This window comes from Medicago truncatula, chromosome 3 (assembly GCF_003473485.1).
Source record: "Medicago truncatula cultivar Jemalong A17 chromosome 3, MtrunA17r5.0-ANR, whole genome shotgun sequence".
NCBI lineage: Eukaryota > Viridiplantae > Streptophyta > Magnoliopsida > Fabales > Fabaceae > Medicago > Medicago truncatula.
Genome location: NC_053044.1, coordinates 29,740,351 through 29,765,699, shown reverse-complemented (window position 1 = coordinate 29,765,699; position 25,349 = coordinate 29,740,351). Strand labels below are relative to the sequence as shown.

At 31.5% G+C, this 25,349-nt stretch overlaps 3 protein-coding genes across 3 annotated transcripts; 1 reads left to right on the top strand and 2 right to left on the bottom strand.

Moving 5' to 3' along the window:
- Positions 1–5,226: 5,226 nt before the first annotated feature.
- Positions 5,227–6,386, bottom strand: LOC25490973 (hyccin). The gene has a single exon (XM_013604886.3). The coding sequence runs from the start codon at positions 6,384–6,386 to the stop codon at positions 5,334–5,336; it is 1,053 nt and encodes a 350-aa protein (XP_013460340.1). The 3' UTR covers positions 5,227–5,333.
- A 2,947-nt stretch (positions 6,387–9,333) lies between these two features.
- Positions 9,334–10,357, top strand: LOC25490972 (agamous-like MADS-box protein AGL80). Its single transcript, XM_013604885.3, has 2 exons — positions 9,334–9,452; positions 9,682–10,357. The coding sequence occupies exons 1-2, from the start codon at positions 9,374–9,376 to the stop codon at positions 10,116–10,118; spliced, it is 516 nt and encodes a 171-aa protein (XP_013460339.2). The 5' UTR covers positions 9,334–9,373; the 3' UTR covers positions 10,119–10,357.
- A 5,147-nt stretch (positions 10,358–15,504) lies between these two features.
- On the bottom strand, positions 15,505–18,518 carry LOC25490971 (pentatricopeptide repeat-containing protein At2g30100, chloroplastic). Its single transcript, XM_013604884.3, has 2 exons — positions 17,305–18,518; positions 15,505–16,536 (listed from the first exon to the last, which is right to left on the bottom strand). The coding sequence occupies exons 1-2, from the start codon at positions 18,043–18,045 to the stop codon at positions 15,760–15,762; spliced, it is 1,518 nt and encodes a 505-aa protein (XP_013460338.1). The 5' UTR covers positions 18,046–18,518; the 3' UTR covers positions 15,505–15,759.
- Positions 18,519–25,349: the final 6,831 nt, after the last annotated feature.

Sequence of the window (25,349 nt, the reverse complement as noted above, 5' to 3'; positions counted from 1 at the left end):
GGGTCTAAAACAATAATCACAAAACAACTTAGCTTGAGACTCCATATGTGATAATAATTCAAACATTGTTCACCTTACGATAAAGGAGTCCATATATTAGAACAATTATAAAAATAATCTTTGATCCGTGTAACAATGCATTTTAGTTTTCTTGAACGAGTTTGGATTGAAATCTTATATCTAAAACAATAATCACAAAAAACTCAGTTTGAGACTTCATATGTGACAATAATCCAATCATTGTTCATCCTACGATAAAAGAGTCTCAATATCAGAAACAATTATAAAAATAATCTTTAACCTCATCTAACAATGCACTTTAGTTTTCTTAACCAAGTCTGGATTAAAATCTTGAGTATAAAACAATAATCACAAAAAACTCAGTTTGAAAATGTGACAATAATCCAAACACTTTGTAAATCTTTCTACTATTTTCATAGAATCTTTTATAAGTGAAGTCATCCTCCACTTGCCTAGACGATTCCATAGTTTCAATAATTTCACATGAAGAATAGGCAACATGATTGGCACGTCCCTTGGACAATGTAATCCGACCATGAAGGCATGAAGGATGTTTTTGTAACTAGCTATGCTTTGTTGATATCCTATCTTTGGTATCTTAATGGGAAAAATCCTTTAGACAAGATTTTGGTGACTGATTAACAAGCATCTATAAGGGAAACGCTTTTGGAGTACCTTGACATGTGAGATGCAACTTATTACTCTCTTATCTCATATAATAGTTTACAATAGTCGTTTAAGGTTTATATACAATTCGTAAGAAAATGATTGATTGTGTTGATTTTAATGATAAGTTAATATCATTTATTAAAATATGTTTATTAATTGTAGTTATAATGAAGTAGTTAAGTTAGATGAAATTCAATAAATAATGATATATAGAAAAAAAAAAGTTATAAATGATACATCAATATTTTAAAATAACAATTATTTTGTGAAAAAAAAGTAACGTTCTATGAGATTGATGATCGATATTTTTTCATAAAAATTAGTGATTATGTTAGTTTTTGACATCGAGTCCTTGACTTTCAAACTTATCCAATGTTTCTTAACCCACAAATGGAGATACTACTCCAAACTGAATTACAACTAAAAAATCAAAATTTCTTGAACTCAAATATAAGCAATCAAATCTCTAAGTTTAGATGAATAATTAATTATGATTTATTTTGTAGAATGTGGAATAAATGTTGTTCAACCGAGCATTGTTGTATTGTAGTGATTCTGACAAACTCTGTAGGGGTCAGGGGATCCAAGATTACAAATTAACTAGTGTCATTTTTTTTTCTTCCTTTGGGGGTGCAATTTTGTGCATCAATATTCAATATGTGGGGAGATGCTTAGTACAATATTGAATAGCATAGTACATCATCACGTGATGATTACAAGTGGACAAGTGGAGATATGGGGAAGTATTCAGGTGACCGAGGATCATTTATTGGTATTGAGAGGACTTTTATTTCATTAATTTTATCACATCAATTTTGTGTTCATGTTTGCTTATGAATTATGTGGGGGTGCAATTTAGTTTAGACAAGAGGTATTCTTCCATGGTCACAAGATCAAATTAATAATGTTTGAACACATATATAAAAAGATTCTTTTTAAAATATTCAATTGTTTTTTTTTATATCAATTTTCTCCTTATTATTAAAAAATACTTCTTTATGTGTGTGTGACCAAATTTTTTTTTTTTTATCCTGTGACCATATTAGAATTTCTCTGAAGACAATTCTAAATGGCTAGAATACTTTTTTATGTGTGTGTGACCAAACACTTTTTTTTTTCTCCTGTGACCAAACTATTTAATTTTTTATTTTTTAATTAAAAAATATTAAAAAAATTACACATGTGGCGTCTACATCAGGCTTAGCGTTGACTTGGTCAAAATTAGCCTGCGAGCCAAAACTGCAAAAGGGGCAAAATCTAAGGGGCTGAATTGTATTTTATTTTGTTAGGGGGGCCAAAATCGCAACTTCATAATACTTAGTGGGTCAAAAATGATATTAATAAAAAAAACATATATATCGAAGAAATGTCAATGAAACTGGAATGGATTATCCCATGTTAAATATGCGGAGAAATGTAATTTTATGATAGGATGAAGATCCTATTATAAACCCTTTTGAATGGGGATCGACCTTGACTCCATAAGAATGAGAAAATACAAAACATAAACATATATCTCATTCGACTTTAATTATAAGCAAAATTTAGTTTTATAGATTCCTTCAATAACTAAAGTATTTGATCCTTAGACAAAACATTAGTTATTTAATAAATTTAAAAAACAAACTTTTACTTATAATTAAGACCTGAAAGAGTAATGAAATTGTTTTAATGTTTAATTATAGTGTTGTTATCATATGCTAGTGGTCTATTGCCAAGTGGTCAAAATCATTTACTTTGCAATAACATATTAGAAATTGATTGTAACAAAAATCTGAACCTACAAATGCAAAATCTGATCTCAGGTTTATCTTCCTGACCGTTGGTATTTTTCCTTCGACTATTACTTTTCTCACCTTAAGACATTCTCATGCATTCTGTAAAATTTTCAAAAATTTCTCCGGATTTAAGGATTATAAAATCCAAAAAACATTCAAACTGAGTTCAGATTTTATAATCTGAAATATGCTTATGTAAAATCAGCAATCAGAATCTCTCCCATTTCAGCAGTTTTAGATTTTGCTTTTAAAAACAACAAAAAAAGTAAAAAATGATAAAAATCTATCAAAGAAAATCATAAAAATATAAAAATATAAGCAAAAAAATTATAAAAATCAAATAAAATTAATGCAAATTTTTTCGGATTTTTTTGAAAATGTGAAAAATATTAAAAAATAAAAATGGTGCTAAACAATGGAATTCTGGATTTTGAGGGGCGAAGTCCCGTAAGAATAGCCATAATATCATTTTTTTTATTGGGAACAACTAACAATGACCTAAAACATAAGAATGAGAGTTAAGAAGATTAATATCGTACTTAAACTGGTTATCCATTTTACAAACAGATACAAAATTTATTTTGATACAGTTCAGATTATATAATCCGAATTGTTTTTCCTAGAAAAAGGGTGTTCGGACTCTATAATCCGAAAAAAGTAAGAAGCGCGCCCTTTTTTTTTTTTAAGGTTTTTGGATTATTAAATCCGATTATGTGAAAAACTCATTTTTTTCATCCCATAACAAAGGATAAACTCAGTTCGGATTCTAAAATTCTAAAATATCAAGGCATTTTCAAAAGAAAAAAAATAGGACGCGAGAAAAATGTAAGGTGGAAAAATTGATAGTCTTTTCCTTATGGGGTCTAGACTTTATTTATCTGGGCTTAAGGGATTCAGCAGACCCAACAACCCTGTTAGTCTTGATAACAATTTTCGATCAAGGGAAACTTATGTTTTTCAATTAAGAATGAATATCTTTATTATTCGACAGATTAATATGTTTTTAAGTATATATTTTGTCTTTAAAGTAAATTCTAATTTAAAGTTAGAATATGAAGCTTACGTTGATGTAAAATAGTGTTCATAACACGGATGTGAAGACTCTACGTGTATCCACACTGAGACAAATTCTTACTTTCAACTTTTGAGTAGTGGAACAGAAATACTAGAGCATATTTGTATTTTATTGTATGTTGTGATCAAATTACTTAAGATCTATTTATAAGTCACACATTACTATTAAATAGAAGGTGTTTACTCGTCTTAATGACATTTTAATTTTTCCATTTTCTCATCTTAATTCGAAAAACCATTTTCCACCAAGATGACCATAGAGCCATATGATTCTCCATAATTATATATATAATGTTGTACGTTTTTTATTAAGTGGTCAACCATTGACCATGCTTCATTTCCATATATACATATATATTTTTTTGGTTATATCATATATACATATGTATCGTACAACACCTTTTATTATTTTTTTATTTCAAAAATAAAAAAAATAAAATTCAAGGCTTAAATATGTATTTCATCCTTGCAATTAGAGATCGTTTAAAAATTGGTCAATCTTGACAATTTACCCTTGTATTGTTTAATCATTTAAAATTTCGTCCCTCTCCCCACTTAATCACTGTCACGTCACTAATTTGATGACATGGCAATCACTGTCACACATGAAATTCCAGTTTTACCCCTGGGTTTCCAATTCTTTCTTCAAAATTTTGTCCTCTTCTTAAGGGCAAAATTGGAATTTCATGTATGGCAGTGATTAAGTTGGTCAAAGGACGAAATTTTAAATGATTAATGATTGCAAGACTAATTTGCAAGGATTACCGAATACAAGGATCAATTTTTAAACGACCCTTAATTGCAAGGATGAAATACATATTTAAACCTTTTTTCAATTATTCATATATCATTTGCATTCTTTCTACTAGAAAAGAAACATTAATATTCCACTTAAAAAATTTATATTTTGATTAATTAGATTCTCCAATCCAATCATATAAAATAATAAAATTATTTTTTGGCAAGAACTAGAACATTCATTGTGTGACCTTATATGTTCAATACTAAATCGGTGATAGATTAATCAAATTAATATATTAATTAAGGTAGGCATTTAGTAACACTCCTTAACGTACATGTAGTATGAAATATTATTTTATTTTCAAGAACCATTTAGAACAATATAATATTTTTCTTTCGTCGTTACAACTCTTGTTAACTCTATAGCATGATACAATTGTCAAACTCTAATAAGTTAACATATAGTACGACTTTAGAAACTTATTTCTTCATTCATTCAATTTCCCTAACCATGGTTTTAATTTTATCTTAGAGCTCAAACTAATTACCAAGAGATGACGAATCCAATATTGATTAATAATTAATTATACAAGTATTTAACCGTAGAGTAGTCATTAATAAGAGAATAAGCGTTAGAAAGTGTTGAAAAGATAATATCTCTAAAATTACTCTCTAATCATATTCAATATACTATCCACTAGCAACCTAAGGTATTAGGTTTTGAGAGTCAAATTACAATAAATAAGATTAAATTAGAATTTATGGCATAATATTTATCTTTCACTTGTCATAATATTATTATCTCTCAATCAGTCTCCACTTTCATATTTCCAATATTTTTTTTAAATCAAGTTTGCTACATGTTTTTTTTTTTGTACGAAGTATGATATTTGCAATGGAAGAACTTCATATAATGTGCTGAAATGTTCATTGGAATCTTGTAGTGCCCCTCTATCACACAGATTCTCCTTCAAGTTGGCTAGGACATTATTTTCTCAATGAAGAAAAAAAAACAAAGAAAAGAATAAAAAATCAAAACACCATAAAGTACTAAAGAGTGATAACATCAGTCTTGGGTGGTTCAGTTGGATCAAAATCATCAACAACAACATTTTTAGAAAGTCTCAACAAGCTCCTCATAGGTAAAATAGCTTTAGGGTTAACATCATGCATTGCCCTAGCAAACAAACACCTACATGCTTCACTTGCTTTCTCAAACAACATTGTATCCTTGTTATTTGGTCCCAACAAACAATGTCCCAATATTCTCAAAACTGGTTGTAACAATTCCCATGGCATTGGAACCCTACCCGTCTTAACAAACTCTTCACCTTCTTTATCTATTTCAACTTCATTATTTTCTTCTTCTTCGTCTTCTTCTTCATCATCTTCATCTTCATCTTCGAAATTCTTATACATGTCACCATCTTCACCAGCCCAAATCTTACAAAAGTTACAAAAATCAATTTTTGGTGAAACAGGCATTTCAGATATTTTGCTGTAAAACAACTCGAATGCAATGCCTACGATTCGAGCTCTTCGTGTTGACCGAACAGTGCCGTGTGGCTCAAGCGAAGGCGATAAAACAACGATGTTTAGATCAGTTGCACTGTTTTTATTGTTTACTACTTTGGATTCATGATACACGCTAGGGTGTGTCATGTCAGGGATAGTAATGGTAACGGCTTCACCAGCGCGTGACGTTGTTTCATGCGCGTAGAGAGCTAAAAGAACAGCTTCAAACCCGGCTTGCGGTTTTCTATCAGCGACGCGTGAGAGGTAAACACCGGCGATAATCGGGAGGAAACGTAGGACGGTGAGTTGGAGATCAGTGATATTTGATTGGAAAGTGTCGTAGAGCCAACGACAAAGATTGTTGTCACCGGCGCCGGAGTTGGGTTGGCGGAGGAGGGTGGCGATTTGGTTGTAGATTTCGGGTTCGTTGAGGATAGAGAGAGGGGTGGTTGATGAGGTAATGGAGAGTGTTGGATTGACGATGGTGCAAAGGGATTGGAGAGCGGATTGGATTTTATCTAAGGTGTTTGGGGTGAAGGTGACGGCGGAGGTAGTGGTTGTGGTGGCGGTGGCTTCGTCGTCAGACATTGTGTGATGTGTTTGAGAAATGAGAGAGGCAACGTTGTAACGATCAGTTGTGTTGTTTTGTCAATGGTGGTGGTAATGAATAATGAGAGAGAAGGCGTAAGTTATGGAGCAAAATTAGGATCTTAATTGTGTTTTGATAAAAATAAAAAAAAAAAGACGATAAGAATCCATAATAATCAAATAATAATGATAAAAATTAAAATAGAAATATAATATGAATAAAAATATCTACAACCCTAATCCAAATGGCAATTTCTTTGTTGAAATTCATAAACAATCCCCATAAACAACATAAAAACTTGATTATCATCAAGTGTACTAAATTGTCGTCAAATAGTAAAAATTACAAATTCATCTCTATATCGATTGTAAAATTCCGACTAACTAATATGAGTGTGATTAGAATTATGCAACTTGAGGGGTTGCACTTGACAATGGTTGGTTTAACTAAACGAAAGAAAACAAATAAAATGGTGATTAGGTCATATTGGATTTCCCTATCTTTCACTTGGTAATTGGGTCTAGTGTCTACAATTGCATATTTGGTTTAATGACATTTGAAAAAAAAACTAGCTAGGCCAATGTCTTTGTGATGAGCACTCTTCTCATGTTACAACCCTCTAATGCATTAGGTGAGTATGTAAACTTTAATTAAGGATTTTAAATTGTGTCAAACTATTGTCACAAAGATGGTAATAGAATTTGTCTAAAACTATTACAGACTGAACGATTATAACAAGATCAAGTGCCAAAGCTAGGGTTAATATTCCGTAAGACCCTCACTTTTTAGAAGGCGCGGGGTTGTTTTTTTTTTAAAAAAAAAACTCAAAACTAACATTAAAATATTCATAATCGTCTTAAATTTTAAAATTAGAGTAAACATATTTTTTTGAAAAACATTTCCCAAAAATAATGATATGAATCAGTTGCCATCTTTATATGAAACATTTTTAGGTAAAGAGTTTTCGAGTCAAACATATTGTATAGTTCATAAAGTATACAATACGAAATAACATAGGACTCTACAAACATAAATCTAAATTGGTCCCTAACTCTATGCTAAGATGACAGGGTACAATAACCTAGTAATGACGTCAAACTCTATGATTTATGCTTTCTAACCATGTTACATCCTCGCTCCATCTTCACCACCAAGTAGACATCCATTGCTTAGCTACAAGGAAAATTTGGGGCACCCACGCCACGATTTCCAAGGTAAAGTAAAGGTTCGTGATCTAAAAACAAATGCCTTACGAAAATATGGCATTTATAACATTCAGGCATGGTAAATGACATTAGGGTAAACAATCTTCATACAAAATGGAATGATGCACAATTAGCCTAGAAATACAGACTCTACTTGAGTGTGACTATACGAGGCCATCATAATCAAACATATTCGAGGATGTCACATGTAAATAATTCTAGAATATAGTCCACTTCGAAGAGGGTCATAGGAAAAACATACTAAAGATATATTGTCCATCGCGGATGCAACATTGTGATCCTTATACGAGGCCATCACTAGTGATCCTTATTCGAGTGTGTCACTGACTCAAAGTAAGGTGGGCCCCTGTTCAAGACTACCTATTATGTTGTACAATGCTAGTTTGAAATTTAAATTGCTTTACCTTTGAATATTATTTTAGGAACCGTATATTTTGTACTAATATAATATATTCATAATACTATATTTAGTTAATAATTTTTTTTAAATGATATTTAATTATTTAACTATAGGTTCAATGAACAATTTTATCAAAAGAGTTGACTTTTCAAGGGCGGCTTTGAAATTCTCATTCATATATAAAGGAATTTGAGGCTAGTTTTTATTATTGTCTTTGGATAAAGAAAATAAATATTATTTATATAAAAAGTAAACATAAAACCTTAATTAGTTTTTACTATATTAATTAATAATTAGATTTTATAACCTTATAAAAAATATTGAATTTCATAATATTACTATAATTAATGAGTTTGAAATTTTTAATAAATTTAATTATGAATTTTATGATGTTTGTTTTATTTAATATTGTTTCATACATTATATGAAATTTTTTGAATATTTTATTTGATTATTTATTAAAATCTAGCTAGATAATGAACAATGTCTACATCATGATCCGTCCAATTTTAATTATTTTAAAATTCACCCACAGTCCTGTGAAAAATATCGAATTGCACTATTCTTCTCTTCTTTTTTATTACAATGTATACACTTCTTCCTTAAAATATGTAGATGTTACTCCCTCTGTTCGTTTTTAAACGATGTTTTATTAGAATAGCAACACCAAATTAGAAAAATGTATTTTTGTAGATTTTCTTCCTATTATACCCTTATTTTAACTCATGAGCTTAATTTAATTGGTAGAAACAATGTATAATATATGCAAGGGCATGAATTTCAAACAATTATATTTTAATAAAAAAAATCTAAAATAATTAATGTCATTTATGTTTCATAAAATAATAACTATTAAATATAAAACTAAAATTTTTAACTTTACCATATTTACATTACAAAAAAATATTTATGAGTTTAATGAAAACTTACAAAAATACTTAGCATATAAAATAAGTAAATAATGATGTCCAAAATAATATTTGAATAATATTTTTTTTATATAGTATTAAAATTTTTATTGAAAAATAAATAAATTTCCCTTTTAATAATTTTTAATATATTTGATAAATCAATAGTATATGAATAAACATTTATTAATATATATCTACAATGTCTAGTCAAAATATTGAAATTTATAGTGAAATAAATTTAATATTTTAATTCATTAAAATTTATATAAAGAGTATAATGCGTATTTAATATTATATTTTCTTTTGACCAAATTTAATATTATATTTTTAAAACAGTATAATGTATCTCAAATTTGTCTATTTAAGCAGACAACTAGAGTCATAAGAAAAACATAAGATAAAACATTTTCACAACTTCTCTGTTGTGTTGTCTTCTGATCCTCACTACCATGGCTAGAAATAAGGTGAAACTAGCATACATAACAGGTGATTCGAAGAGGAGGATAACATTCAGAAAGAGGAAAAATGGTTAGATTTAGCCTCTCCATAATTTCAATAAAGCATGTATAGATTATCTTTGTATGTCATACACATAGCCTTTTTCCTAGAATCAACACACATGTTAACATTTTTTTTTATATTTTTTAAAATTATTATTTATAGTTTTGAAAATTCGTGATTTGGATTTCATTTAGTAATTAATTTGAAATTTTACCATCGATTATATATTGTTTATTGATATATATTTTTTTAATAGGAATTATGAAGAAGATTAATGAAATTAGCACCCTATGTGGAGTCGAAGCATGTGCAATAATTTCAGAGCAAAACAACCCTCGAGTAGAAGTTTGGCCATCAGATTCAGGGGTCAGAAGTGTGATATCTAGGTTTAGGAGTTTGCCTGGATATGAACAATGTAAAAAGATGGTGGATCAGGAGGTCTTCTTGAAGCAAAGCATTGGGAAAGTCTACGAGCAGTTGAAGAAGCAAAGGGAGGAAACCAGAAAGATGGAAATGACCAATATCATTGATCATTATATTCAAACCATAGAATTTAATGGAAATTCGATGAGCAAATCTGATCTCAATGATTTTTCATCTTTTATTGATGAGAATTTGAAGGAGGTTAATCTGAAGATGAAAGAAATGACAATCAAAGATCAAAAGGAGGTTGGAAATGGGGTGGGATTATGAATAGGACTAAGGATCCGAAAAATACTAGTTTTGAATGGTTTTTTCTTCTTCTCTTTTGTTGTATGATATGGAGTCTCTTCTCCACTATCATTTGGTTTTATTGTCTTTTCTTTTTTGTTTGAAAGTTTGTCTTTGTGCATGTTTGTTTCAAACATGTAGACTTTTTTTTTTTAAGTTATGTTTACTTTTAAATTACCGATGATAATCAATGGAATACATAGACAATTTGTTTTGTGATCTCCAAATGATCGGTATAAGAGTTCATTTATGCAAGCTCATACACTTGACTCAAACCCACACGAAAATTTCTCTTTAGGCACCTAGTGTTTTTTCATAGGCACCTCAAGTTGACCAAAATACCTCCAACAACAATTAACTACCATTCGTTTCCAAACTACATTTAATTTTAGTTCTAGACCTATCATATACACTAACACATAAACATAACTCATGGTCATTAATTACAATTTAACTCATTAAATCTATTTACCATCTCTACACAAATCATGTTTATAATTAGGCAAATTCTACGGTACATCCAATATATTTGAGTGTACTAGTACACACACTCTTTAAATTAATAGTTAAATAAGTTGTTTTTTTGAAGAAAAATATTATTTTTAATCATTTATAATTATAATAACTAAATCTTATTCATCAAAAATGTCAACAAAATAAAATTATTATTTTTTGAATTTTTATCACTCATAATCGAGAACATTCGTTATTTTTTTATGATAATATGTAAAAAAATTACTATAATTCTTATAAACAATGAAATGATGTTTTTTTCTTATGAAATGATGTTCTATAAAATATAAATATTGACAAATAGCTATTTATTACATAAAAAATGATCGTTAATTTATAAAATTATGAAGCAGGAGTACCGGTTCACCTCACTTTATGAGTGTACGTAGAAGTTCCCTTATAATTATGGTTTGATTCTTGTTAGAAACCGGACCCATTCCCGTTGCATATCAAACATTTTTTTTACTTAAAAACAATAATCAAACCATTGACGATAATGATTATATTTTTTTAATGGCACGCGCCCGCGCGCCCGCATTTGGAAAAAATCTCCTAAAAGAGTAAAAAAAAAAATAAAGATAATAAGTACAAGAAGACTCTAGTTAATCGATAACAAAACAAAAGGACCCCCAATAGAAACAAGAGCGAAAACGAAAACAACACGAAAAAAATCATCTAACCTCCTATCAGGATCACCTAACCCCATCCGAAAGGGAGTAAGACTATGAACTGAACCCCAAAGACAAATACTACACGTGACACTATCAATGCCAATACATAATGGGACTTGATGTTACTCCTGCCCCAATGGCATCACTCAAGATTAGAAGAGGCTAAGAATATTTCTTCTTCCTTTAGTAGGAAGATAAAAAAAATTGATTACTAGCTCTTCCTAACAATACTATTCAAACATGGGACGAGCTTGAGGAAAAAATTCTTGGAGCGTTTATTTGCAGTCACCAAGTTCATGGGAAATCGTGCTAAAGTCACTCATTTTGAGCATGTTGATGCATATTCTTTGCATGACACATGAGAGTTTTTATTGTTACTAAAACAGTGTCCTGGCCAGTGGCCATGGTATAGATGAGCTGAACCAAATGAAAATCTCCACTCAAAGGTTGAGAGCCCAAATAAGAATGTTGTTGGATGCTTAAGTTGGGAACACCATGAAAACAAAGTCAGATACCGAGGTCGAAGATTTAGAAGAAAATATGGTGCAAAAAAAGGTTTATACTGTTATTGATAAGTGTGAAAAAACGAAGGGAGTTTTAGAGCTTGAGGAAGAAAAAAATTTGGAGCGTTTGTTTGCAGTCACCAAGTTCATGGATAAAATCGTGCTAAAATCACTCATTTTAAGCATGCTGATGCAGAGTCTTTGCATGACACATGAGAGCATTTTTTTTATTGTTACTGAAATGGTGTCCTGGCCACGATATAGATGAGCTCAACCAAATGAAAATCTCCCCTCAAAGGTTGAGAGCCCTAATAAGAAAGTTGGTGGATGCTTCAGCTGGGAACACCATGATGACAAAGTCGGTCAAATGCATCTAAAGGTTTTTAAGTTTTTGGTTTTTCCTAAAGTGGTCCTTTAAGTTTCAAAAGTCTCAACCAAGTCCTTTTAGTTTTTGAATCGTTTCAAACAAGTCATGTTGTAGATAGCATAGTTGGTAATTGCTTCCTTGAACTCATCTTTGGTACCAAATTTGGTTCCTAACACCCACTTAAAATTAGTCATCTTTTTAGGCATGACAAATGGTGGATAACGCTCTTTGTTGCTACCATCTGAATCATCACCATTATCCTCTAAAATGACTAGTTTGAAACGATTCAAAAACTAAAAAGACTTGTTTGAGACTTTTGAAATTTAAAGGACTTGTTTGGGACTTTTGATGCATTTGGGAAACACTTAAAAGAACATTTAGATGCATTTGACCTGACAAAGTCAGATACCGAGGTCCGAGATTTAGAAGAAAATAAGTTGCAAAACAACTTTTATACCGTTATTGATACGGGTGCAAAAACATAGGAAGTTTTGGAGCTGGATGCCTATAGAACTTTTATGGTCAACCACAACCCTATGGCTTCCCAATTCGTGACTCTCACCAAGAAGTTAAACTGAAGATGCAACTGAGGAAGCCATTGTTCCAAGTCACAACAAACAAAAGTATGGAAGTGTAATTATGGGAAATAGAACAAGTAAGGCATTGTTGAAGATACAACTGAGGAAGCCAACTACGTGGTGATTACAAGAGAGGCAACCCATTTTTTAACACCTACATTAATGCAAGAAAAAATCATCATAATATGAAGTGGTGCAACAACTTTCTAAATCAAACACAAGTACCTCCACCCAACTAGCATTAAAGGAAACCCTTTAAGTTAGATGAGATTATGGGCAAGTTCATGAAATCCACACAAAACAATCTTAAGGAGCTGAAGGTGAGCCAAGAAACAACTCAAAAGAACAAAGAAGCTTGTATCAAGAATGAGATACAAATTGGCCATTTGTCAACCAAAATCCCGGCCACTCCTCATGAAGGTTTTGTGGATGTGATAATCCCAAGAATGAGAAATGCAACATGGTGAACGTTGATGATGAAAGTATTGACATAATGATAATTGATGGTGAAGAAGAAGAAATAATCCAAAATGATGACAACATATGAAGACAAGAGATGTGGTCGTGATGATAATCAATCATAGTATTTTTTAGCATAATTTAGGAGACATTTTAGAGTGTTTCTAGCAAGTTATAATTCATTTTAGTCAAATTTATGTAAATAATCCAATGGTTGGGCTTGTGATAGTAATTTAAAGCACAAGGCCTTGAACCACAACAAATCACCTAAAACAAACAACTATGGGGTCATGCTACACTTTTTATAAGATCAATCAAGTGATTTCTTGATGTATAGTTAGCACATACCTTTTGTTGATGAGAAATAGAACAAGAGATGAAGAATTGAGAAAATACGAGCTACTGCCTTATGTCGAACGGGTGCTAGGAGCCACGCATCGCGCAACCATAAAGAAAGATAAAGTGTACAATTAAGTGGCAATATGCGATGTGTGCAATGAGTTGTGTATCACGAAACATGGAACAAGGTTGAAGGTGTTCAATCACTGCATCATGCATGATGTGTAAAAGGTTGTGCGCACCGCACAATGACTATTATAGAAATATTGAAAATTGCTTGCGTAAAATTTGAAAATAGTTGAAGCTATTCAATCAATGCATTATGCGTGATGCATACAAGGTTCAGGTTGTGCGCACCACACAATGACTATTATGGAAATATTGGAAATTGCTTGCCTATAATTAGAGAGGCATTACCTCACTTGGAAAATAGGATATGACGAGGAGAAACGAGCAAAATTGTAATTTAGGAAGGCTACCAATGATTGAAGACATCCCAAAAGCGAGGAATCTACAAAGGATGATCCTAATCCATGTATTTCTTTAAGTATTTATTTGTTTATGTTTAGATAGCATGAATAGATAATTTTAGGTTAGGTTATATGTAGATGACCCTCTATGTAACTTCTCAATTCGGGCAAAGCCCAAAGCTACAAACACCCTTACAATAGGTTTTGTTATCGTGTTTCTTAAAATTTTATAACAATAATAAAATAATAATAGTAGAACCCTTTTTTTAAAGAATAATAGTAGAACCTTATACAAAGTAACCTATTTAAGGTTAAAAGTAGGATTTAGATGACTTACAACATTAGTCCCTTGGGTACATCACACGAGGGAACTGCATCTAGGGTCTTAAAAAACATGTTAAGTCATAAGAGCATCTCCAACGCCTATTCTTTCCTAGTTTTCTTAGCAAAAGAACATATTTTTATGTTTTATGTATTGGAGATCAACGAGCTGGATGACCCTGTGGAGAACAATTCTCCCACTAGAACATGTTCTAGCACTGACTGCATTAGAAAAAGTACAGAAAAGGTAAGAAAAGCAGAGAGAGAAGAGGTATATTGGAAAATGAGAGAAGAAATATGAGGAGCCTACATAAAGTAAAATAGGAAGTGTGTTGAGTTCTAGCATTGGAGAAAAAAATTCAGTGGTTGTTAAATCCTACATGGCATACTTGGACCCACAATTTAGCAGCTAAGAACAAAATATTTGTTCCAGTGCTTTAGAAGCTCCAAGATTGATCGGCACACCCCTTTCCATTGTTCAGCCTATCAGATCGTAACTTCTGCTAAACAATTTTTTTTCTTTAAAGTTGGACCATATTATAGGATTCAATGCTTGTTTTTCTCACCCCATGTGAAATTTTAACAATTCACGGGGTCCGTGAGCATTTACCCTTAAGTCAGTGATGGGAGACAACAGCACACAAAGCCCAGTAGGACAAAAATAAAGCGAGAATTGTTTTTTGGACATCCATTATTTCCTAGAAACACATGAAAATGACCAAAAATACTCCAGCAATAGTTAACTACAACTACCCCCGATTTTCTAGTTATAAGCCAGCGGTAGTTAACTATTGCTGGGGTGTTTTTGGTCATTTTCATGTGTTTCTAGAAAACAATGGATCTCTTAAAAAAAATGATATATATACAACCATTTTCTAACAACTTTTGTTACAACTTTCTCTCTCATACTCACATTATATTTTTACTTTCTCTCTCTATTGCTTTGATTTCCCTGTCAATACATGATTTTCTTTGTAAAAAGATGATTGTCCATATAATTGTCAATCACATTGATATTCAAATAACATTTCAGATCACAAAAGCAAATCTCAAATAATGCTCTAACATCAAGTTGAAGCAATATTTTATTTTATGGCATAAAGTATTATTTTTTACTGACAAATTATAGCATAAGTTGAAGCAAAGATTATATATAATATGATTACATCATTTGTCTAACTTGTAATATAATATTACATGAGAATGTCGTGGGGAAATAATCCGAATTATATATTATTATACACATACTCATTATAACAACCACTAGAATTGGTCCTTTTGACATTAAAACTATACAAATTTATACAAGCACCAACAAAATCGATGCTCTAGTTACAATACACAACTAAGCCTCTAAAACCAAAGGTTTGAAAAATTGGCAGGTTTTTTACAAGTACTTTTCTTAGATCATTTTCACAACCCAAAGCTTATATTTTCTAACATACAAATACACAAGACAAGGTCCTATAAGATTTGCTTCAGACAGTGACTTACAAAGCTTGATATAAAGATCTAAATTTCCATATTGCTGTATCCTTTTCCTTAAACCTTGCATAACAGCAACTCTATCCAAATACTCAGGATAGAATCCCAATTCAAGCATTTTCATTACAGTCTCTGCTGCTTCACTAAAATGACCACCTTTAATATAACCTCTTAATAACCATGACATACTTTTCTTCTTCTGCGGCGAGCTTGCAACTTCCAACCGTGTCATCAGCCTTGCTGTTGACTTAGCCTCTTTTTGTGAAGCACAAATGGCTAGAACAATGTCATAGAGACCACCATCAGCCTCTTTACCAACAAGCTTCATTTCCCACAATTGTTTCTCAGCATCGATTCCACGGCCGGCGCAAATGTACATAGCGAGGAGCCTCTCGTGAATAACTCCGCGGAGTGATGAAGGGCTGCCGTCTTGAATCACCCATTTGGATAATCGCGCTCCATCCACTAGAAGATCTGATTGGTACTTTTCTGTCAGCTTGACGTCTTCTAGGTCAAATTCAGTTATCAAACCGGCCCTTGCAAAACTTTTCATCTTTCGTAGAGCTTTGGCGAACTCATTGAGCTCCTTAACCACAGCAGTCATTGCAACAAGATAACTGTAAATCTCGGGTTTCAGGCCAGCTTCTCTAAACCGAACTACCAATCTAACAGCGCCTCGGTAGTCCCCCTCAGCCTGGAAGAAAAATCATCTGAGTCAGCCTTCTAACAAATAACTGATGATTGGGAAAACTATGATATACATCTAGTAATATTAATTTAGGATCTAGATATTTGGTTACTTTGTAGTTTGTAAATGAAAATTGGTTCTACCTTCAAACCTTGACTTGAGTTGAGTATAAGTAAAGAAAAGTGGCTTTTGCTTTAGGTAGAAAAAATTGAACTAAGTTTTACATCAAACTTGCTTTTAAAGTAAATACAGCCAAACATAACCAAATCAATTTTATAAAATCAAGCTTATTCAAAATCAAGTTTGTCAAACCCTAACTACACACTAACTGAAATGAACAAGCAAGCTATTCCACCACTTAAGACAATGATCAAAAAGCTCCAATTCTATGTTTGGATGCGTATAAGCAGGAAAAACAAATCCAATAACAATACAAAACAAGCAATTCATAAACACCACGACTCCAATTAACAAAACATCGATGACCGTGTTTGGTTCCGCGATTGCAATGAATTGATAAAGAACACTTTTCTCATAAATTATCCATACATAAATGCGTTATGGTAAACTAACTTTTAATCAAAACCAATTATAGTATATTCAACTTTGGCACCGCAGAACCAAACACATGCAAAGTGAAGGAAACCAAATGATCAACAATCAACACAATCAATATGATCTTCAACAAAAGACTTAATCATTCAAATTTTCAAACAAGAACTAATTCTCCAACCAAATAACAAAAAACTTAGATATCAATTATGAAAGTCTTACCATCATCTTCCAAGCAAGATATCCAGTTGGTCCACCCTTATGCCCATCAGGATCATCCTCATTACAAGCAATCCCACGTCTCAAAACCTCTTGCACAAACAAACAAGCACCATCTTTCTCCCCCATATCCCAATACAAAGAAATAACCTTCTCAATCATACTGAAACCAGGTCTCAAACCAACACAATCCATATCAACAAGAAGATCAACAACATCACCAACACCATGTTTTTCCATAATCAATTTCTTCACCCAACCACACATAATAGCAACCATTAACTCCATAGTTTCCTTATCAACCCTGTTCTCTTTCCTTAACCAATCAAAAACCTCCAAAGCACACCATGAATCTCTTCCATCTTGAGAGAAATAAACCAACACAAGCTGAAGTTCTTTAGCCGAAAGACGGTCATTCATCTCTTCTAGAACATCAGATGGTTCTCTTGTCATCCTCTCAAGCTCTTCAATTGCTTCTAAGAATCCATCTCCCATTTCTTCTTCCTCCTCTTCGTCGTCGCTCGTCACGAATTGGTCAAGTTCCACTGAATTTTTCCTCTTAATTGAAATTGGTTTAGCTACAAATAAAGGGTTTTGATATTTGAATGACCCATCATTGAATTTGAGTAAAAATCCACACTTTGATGAAGGATAAACCAAAGGGTATCTTTGTTTTGGTGAAATTTGAGATGAAAACACAAAACCCATTTTCATTGCTGGAGTAAACCCATTTGCATAAGCCATTTTTTCTCTCTATAACTCTCTCTCTCTAGCTCTATATCTCTCTATTCAATTCAGTGTCATCATCCACTATCAGCTAAGAGAAAAAAGATTGAATTTTTTCATCTGGGTTGAACGAATTAAAGTCAAAATTGAAACTAAAAGAATATGAAGAAAAAAGGTGATTATTGCAGAATTTTTTTTCTCATAATCCAAACAAGGTAGAGCTTAAAACTTAATCCAGCCAAGTGTAGGAGGAAAGAAAGTGACTTTGAGGAAATAGATAAAATTGGAAGGTAATAATAATTGCCATGAAAATTGAATATGAAGGAAAATAACAAAGAAAGAGTGAGAGAGAGAAAGCGAAAGTTGCAAATTGCAAAGGTTTTTTTGTTAGAGAAGAATTTAAGGTGAGAGAGAATACGTGTACCAACCGCTACTACACACTTCACACCGTAACACCACCGTTTGCTACGGACATGGATTCTCTTGTGTGACGTAAATATCTATCGAAACCTCCACCATTCATGTAAGTGAAAGAAAGATAATTTTTTTTTTCTTTTTACTTTTTTGGGTTGAGTAGTTTATAGAAATTTAGCTTTTTAATGTGAATAAGGAGTGAATCATCAACTTCGTCGTTGAATTTGCACAATCGGTTAAATGTGTCTTTCAATTCAACAAACTATCGAAATAGTCCTTGAATATCCAATTGATCTGTTACATGTTGTGTTGTCTTGTATACGTGTTAACAAGGAAGCCACATGGACAAGGACCAATTTGATGGAAATGATGAAAATTTTAATTTTCACTTTTCAACTTCAATTTTTTTGTTTTTCAAGTTTTACCCCTATTTTACCCTTACTTTCCACCCTCAGATTTCACATCAAACACGTTCCTGACCTTTCTCCTTTCCGCTAAAACCTTCACCATCTTCACCTCTCCAAAATCATCATCATCTCCGGCAATCAAGGTTGGATTTTTGAAGGAAGAATTCGTATGTGGTTAAGGTAACGTCATTCCTCTTCCTTTTCTTTTTCTATGTTCGTTTTCACCCATTTTTTTTGTCCGTTTTTTATTTTCGTTTTTCGTTTTTATCATTTCGTTTTCAACTTTAAACTTCATTTGATCATTGCTTTGTTGTTTGTTTGTGAGTGTTGTGTTTTTGAGACGGTTGTTTAGATTATTAGTTTTAGGGTTTTCAGTTGCCAAAATCCGTAGGATGGAAGAGAATTTCATGTTAATCCTGCATCATGGTGGTAGTGTAGAGCGAGATGAGTTTCAGAGATTGCAATATGTTCGTGGTGAATTCTGTGTCTGGGAAAAATGGATGTTGATGAGTTATGTTTGTGGGACATTGCAAATGCTACTTTAAGGATCAAATTGATTTCTGTTTATATAATTCAAGAATTTTTTGATGGTTTTTAAATATAATATAGGGATCGATTTGATAGTTAGACAAATAATTCAGGGACAATATAATGGTAAAATTATTACAGAAAGACTACATTTCATTCATCTTCAACATCTTTTCATTATAACTCTACACACACCTAGACCAACACAATATCATGTTAAAAAACTCAAAAAAGCAAATTATGACTATCAAAAAGTTAATCAACCTAAGCTCACTTTTTATACATCAACATTCAAACACTCTCACATCACCATTAAAGATGGAGCTTGAAGGTGAAGCTTGACTTTGATAACTCTTTGTGCCCATATGCCCACCCTCATCATTTCAGATTCAATTTGAACAGTTTTGCTTGAAGAAATTTTGGGTATTCTGGTTTTTAGATTCAATAAAAAAAATTAGGGTTTGAAGTTTTTTGAATTGAGAAAGGACGTTACCACTAATTATTGGAAGAAATTTTAGGGTTTTGGAGTATAGATAAAATATTGTAAAATTAAGGTTCCAATTTTATATATTTGAGGATGAAAGAGCCATTGGGGAAGAAAGAAGGAGCCGTTGAGGAGGAAAGAACATTTTCTGCAAATCAATCAATTTCGTCCTTGGAAATTTTGGTTACTATCAGCCAAATTAGTCCATGCTTATGTGACATGTGAAAGGTTAACAACCACGTCAGCACCATTAACACTCCAATTGAATGGAGAGACTAAATTGATTGACATTTTACAAATTCAGAGACTATTTTGATATTTCATTACAAATTCAGAGACTATTTTGATATTTCATTAAAATGAGGAACGAATTTGACCGATTCGTGCAAATTTAGGGACGAAGTTGATGATTCACTCCATGAATAAGTGATGTGGGTTAGAAGTGAGGAGAAATACTTACTTGGTCACAAGACCAAATGCATAGTATTTTTTTTTTCTGGGTGGTGGTCAGATTTGAACCTCAAAACTTGTATATATTATGCATTGTACATACCAACTTAACCAAGCTCACGCGGACAAATGAGTTTAGATACACACATAATGTTGCATTTGTCTCTAAAAAATTTATTTTACTTTATTTTTTATTACTAAAAAAATGTCTCTTTGTATACCTAAACATTGTACATTTGATTTAAAAAATAAGCTCAATGAGAAAGGAAAAAAAAAGAGTTTTAAACGTGAAAAACATAAAACATGGAATATTTTATTTAGAGAATTCATTGCCGTTTACTCAATAGAATAAGACTAACAGGTTGTACAACGAAAAGAATAAGAACTACCATTGTACACGAGGGAAAAAGATATTAAGGTTTTTTTTATAGAGGGTAAAGATAACTTAAGTTGTTATATTATATTACATGGAGAAAACTTAAAAAAAAATATTTATTTATTAAATTGATGGAGTACCTTAAATACAATCACATATTCAACATCGTTAAATATATAGAAAACAAATTTATGAACAAGCTCACAACATTTAAGTTAATAACATACAAGAACATGATGTCGACAATTAATATGATATAATCAAAATGACCAAAATACTCATTCCTCTATGTATAACATGTTGATGCTCATATCATGATTGAGTATATAATTGATTGGAGTTGATCTTTCAATAGGAATTAAACGAACACCACAATCACACAATGCCACAAGAGTACAAATGATGGACAGAGAACTAGCAGCTCTTGGAGAAAAATTAACTATAATAAGCTGAAATCAGTGATCGATGAATGTCGCAAATCATTGAATGTGTTACGCAATCAAGGTGACACTTATGACCCCCAAGAAATGCTTCGTTACGATGACAAATGAATAAATTGTTGATCCATGCAGCTAAATATTGGAGACAAGGTGCAAAAACATACTGGTATCAGAATAGTGATCTCAACACAAAATTCTTTCATGCATTTGCATCAACGTGTAAGAAAGTGATCTGCATCGTTGCATTTGAAGCGGCCTACACATCTAGAGTTTCAGATGATATAGATATGATATAGATATGTGCCATTTAGCCAGAGAATACTTTGAAGAATTATTTCAAGGGAAGCAAAAAGTATATTGATGTTTAACATCCGGTAATTGATGATAGTGATAATTTGGAACTTAATTACGACACCTTTTCACATCAATGAATTCAAATAGGCTATGTTTTTTTGCACTTGGATAAGTGCCCCGGGCCTGATGGTTTTAGTTCGAGATTTTATCAGCAATTTTTGAACACTTGTAGCCCTGATATTTTCCAATAGTGTTGCCATTGGTTAAATGAAAACCAATTTCCTCCAACATTGGATACTACGAACAAAATACTTATTCCAAAAGGGTAGCAGCCATCAGCGAAGCTCGCACAATTTTTACGAGGGGACCAAATATTTAAAAGAAATAAAATATATTTTAAAAATTAATATATTAAACTTAATCAATAAATAAAATAAATTTACAATAGTTTTTACTCATATTTAATGAATCAACAACGAAGAAAATAAAAGTTAAACAATAATTATTTATAAAAGTTGAGCTTTATAGAGTTGTAAGAACTTAAATTTATCCATAATTGACACCAAACTAAATATATTATCAATATTTGTGCAATATATCTCTTTTTAAACCAACAAAATTGTTTGGAGTAGCCAGATAATATATTAATGAGGTAGCTACATATAAACCTATACCAATTTTCAAGTTTTTCTTATGCTTTTGGGGTAGCCAATGCTACCCCAAGACTATGAAGGGAATCGCCCATGGCAGCTGTAGAAGTCGATGAAGGACTTGAGGCCGATTGAGCTTTGGAATTGAGCTATGCTCATGAGACAAGTTTTTATCATCATATTTGAACTCGCGCCCTTACATACAAATATTCAATAATTGAGCTCATGAGACAAGTTTTTATCACCACCTTATCTATGCTTTCCTCTTCACTATTGTAATTTTAGACTTTTATTTTATTTCAAAAGTTAATTAAAATTTAGCTCATCTAAAATATGTTTCACATGTTTACTTACTTGCTTACTTGGTCAAATATTTACACCTGAGGTGTAATATATTACACTATGGTCATTCCTTTGTTACTTAAAATTAGGAACTACCACCACTTAGTGTTCCTTATTTTTCTCTTGAAATAAAACAGTACTGGCTATAAATGCTTTGTTGTCAGACAAGTCAGATACGTGAAAAACTTCTTTAATACTTCTATACTAAATTACTCATACAATACATCCATCCTATTATCAGAACATATTTTTGACACAGAAACTGACTTCCTTCATTCTGATCAAAATAAATAGTGCCCATAATAGAATCCAGAAATATACTTCCACTCTTTCAATATTTTTTCTTGTGTTATATCTCCTGTGTTTAGCAAATTCAAATTGTTATGTCGCCTCTGATATGATTCATATCAGGGAAGAACATGTTGTATCTTGACAGGATATACGATTATGAGGCGGATAAATCCTTAAGGACAGTGACTTTGTCATGCCTCATGTTATATATCCGTTTATTATTTTGCAGGTTACATATGAGTTGTTGGTGAAGGATATTGATAGAGTTATGTCAGTACTCTAGCTATCTAAAATTAGTAAGGACAGATAAATTTATCGATCCTTCTCTTTTGCTTATATTCAATTGATGTTTATATGTATATGTTAATTTTTATTTGAGAATAATTTTACGCTTAATTTTACAACATTCACTACATGCATAATACTTTGTATAGTTGATTAATTAAAAAAGGGATTCAGACGACAATCATATGATGATATATGTTAATTAGGAGGAGAAAAAAGATCTTACTAAGAATATATTGTCAACTAAGGTGTAATCCAAATTTTTATAGCTGGCATTTTATGAATGATGTTTTAGGAGCCTATTGTTTTCTATTGTAGTAGAACTAGAAACACTTTTTGAAAGAAGCAAGAATCTCAATGAAATTAAAATATTACAAATGTTAAAGAATACCTGTTAAAATTAAACTTTGTATGTGTGGCATAATGTTGAATTTGGATTCTCTACATTTCAATGTTAAATCTTAGCATCTTTCAAAAAAAAAAATATTAAAACTTAGCTTCTCTAAAAAATATGTTAAAACTTCGCTATATTTTGGCAAGAGAGAAAAAATATTGTGGTATGTTGAAAAGACAATATTGTCTTAAATTTTTCTAAATGGAGAAATGTTGGAATTATTGAATTTAGAGAATCATTTTATTTTATTTTTTACAAAAAAGGCAACGCATTGCCCAAAATCATTAAAAGAAAAGAGATACACAAAAAGCATAATGGATTCAGGTTGGTTTGAGAACCAAACAAATGAAGAGAGAGTTAAACTTAGATTAGCTAAACTATCTGCACAGGTGTTCCCGTTTCCTATCTATGTGAGTCGCAAAAATCTTTATACTTTTAGTTGATTCTATACGGTTAATCCACCTATTTCTTAAGTTCCAAGGCACTATATAGTGGAATTTGAAAGCAAGAAGCCCTAGTTTTGAGTTCGTTTCTAGCCATAAGTTGTTCCAATCATTAGAGAGAGCTATCTCTATGACCAACAGAGCAGCAATAACGTCAACAATAAAAGGAGAATCGGTAGTTAAGTTTTTAGCAAAGCATCCAAGACAAAAACACAATTGAAGACTATAAAAATGTTCACACAATTATTTCATGTTATGGGAGATCTATTGTTAAAGTTGTGCAACAATAAGGATGTTCTTCCTACTCATCCTTATGCTCCTCTGGTGGACAACATTCATCCCATCCTCTTGAAGGATTGGAATAATTATCTCACTTTTACGCCTTGTGAAAGAAATTCATGTGCAGATTAACTTGCCAAATTAGACACATCGCTTTCGAATGGGCTATGGATCTTCAATACTTATCTTTCTTCCTTCAATAGTATTTGTTAGCTGATTCTATAGGAATAGGTTCCTCTAAGCTTAGTTTTCATTTTTCTTCTTCTTTTTAAGGGTGTGAGTGTGAATATAATAAAAAAACAATTGAAAATATTTTCATATAAAATAGAGAGTGTTCTTTCTAACAATGTACCATAAACAACGAACATAATTTTTAAGGAAAAAAAAACCAGTAAAACCTAGAGAAGTGGATAGGATGGAGATCTATTGAATCTAGTCTTGAGAATAGACTATAAGATGCAGATCCTTCCAACCCACAACCAAGAGTTTCAAGCAATAAAGCATATGCAGTATGTTATGATTTTTTTAATGTAACAAACAATTATTTTGAGTGAAATGAAGGGCACAGTTGCAAAACATGAAGAAAGGATTTGCGCAAGATAGTTGAGGAGGGAATATGAGCATGGAATGTTGAGGATTATCGAAGAAAAGAGACTGTGGTGGTGGTGATTTACATAGGTTACACAAACGGTGGGTTTTGTGAAAAATGATGAGAGATGAAAGAAGAAAATGAAACCAAACTAATATGACTAAACATAACATAAGTTTGGAATCAAAAGAAGTTAAGAATTCAAATGTATTTTTTTTAGGGAAGTGACAAAATTTATCAAGAAAATTTCAAGACAGTGTATTTGGTAACACCTTTTGTTAATTACACACCATTACCTCCCTTGATTTCCGCCAAATAACAAATTTAATTGGTTGAGACCTTTTCTTGATAAAAAATCTTTAGATAAATATCAAGAATAATTTTTGTACTTTAAAAAAAGTTGAATATACCATTTTTCACTACTTCCCAACACAACATTATGTGGGACCCACCTAAAAAATGTAGACCCATATTAATTTAAAGAGAAAGTGTTGAAAAGAAAGTATTGCTAACACTACTCTTTTTATATTAGTATTTTCTTCCTTTACATAATTCGAATCTGAATCTTAAACTTCTTTAAACCTTAGTTCAACAAAGTGAACTATCAAAAAGAAAAAAAAATTGTAAAATTTATCCTATTTTATTGATATATGTAG

What these genes read in the sequence shown, in the direction of transcription:
- LOC25490973 (XM_013604886.3), bottom strand. Translation starts at nt 6,386, where the DNA reads ATGTCTGACGACGAAGCCACCGCCACCACAACCACTACCTCCGCCGTC.
- LOC25490971 (XM_013604884.3), bottom strand. Translation starts at nt 18,045, where the DNA reads ATGGCTTATGCAAATGGGTTTACTCCAGCAATGAAAATGGGTTTTGTG. An exon ending in ATCTTGCTTGGAAGATGATG is followed by an intron (nt 16,537 to 17,304) that starts GTAAGACTTTCA and finishes TTTTTCTTCCAG; the next exon opens with GCTGAGGGGGACTACCGAGG.
- LOC25490972 (XM_013604885.3), top strand. Translation starts at nt 9,374, where the DNA reads ATGGCTAGAAATAAGGTGAAACTAGCATACATAACAGGTGATTCGAAG. An exon ending in ATTCAGAAAGAGGAAAAATG is followed by an intron (nt 9,453 to 9,681) that starts GTTAGATTTAGC and finishes TTTTTTTAATAG; the next exon opens with GAATTATGAAGAAGATTAAT.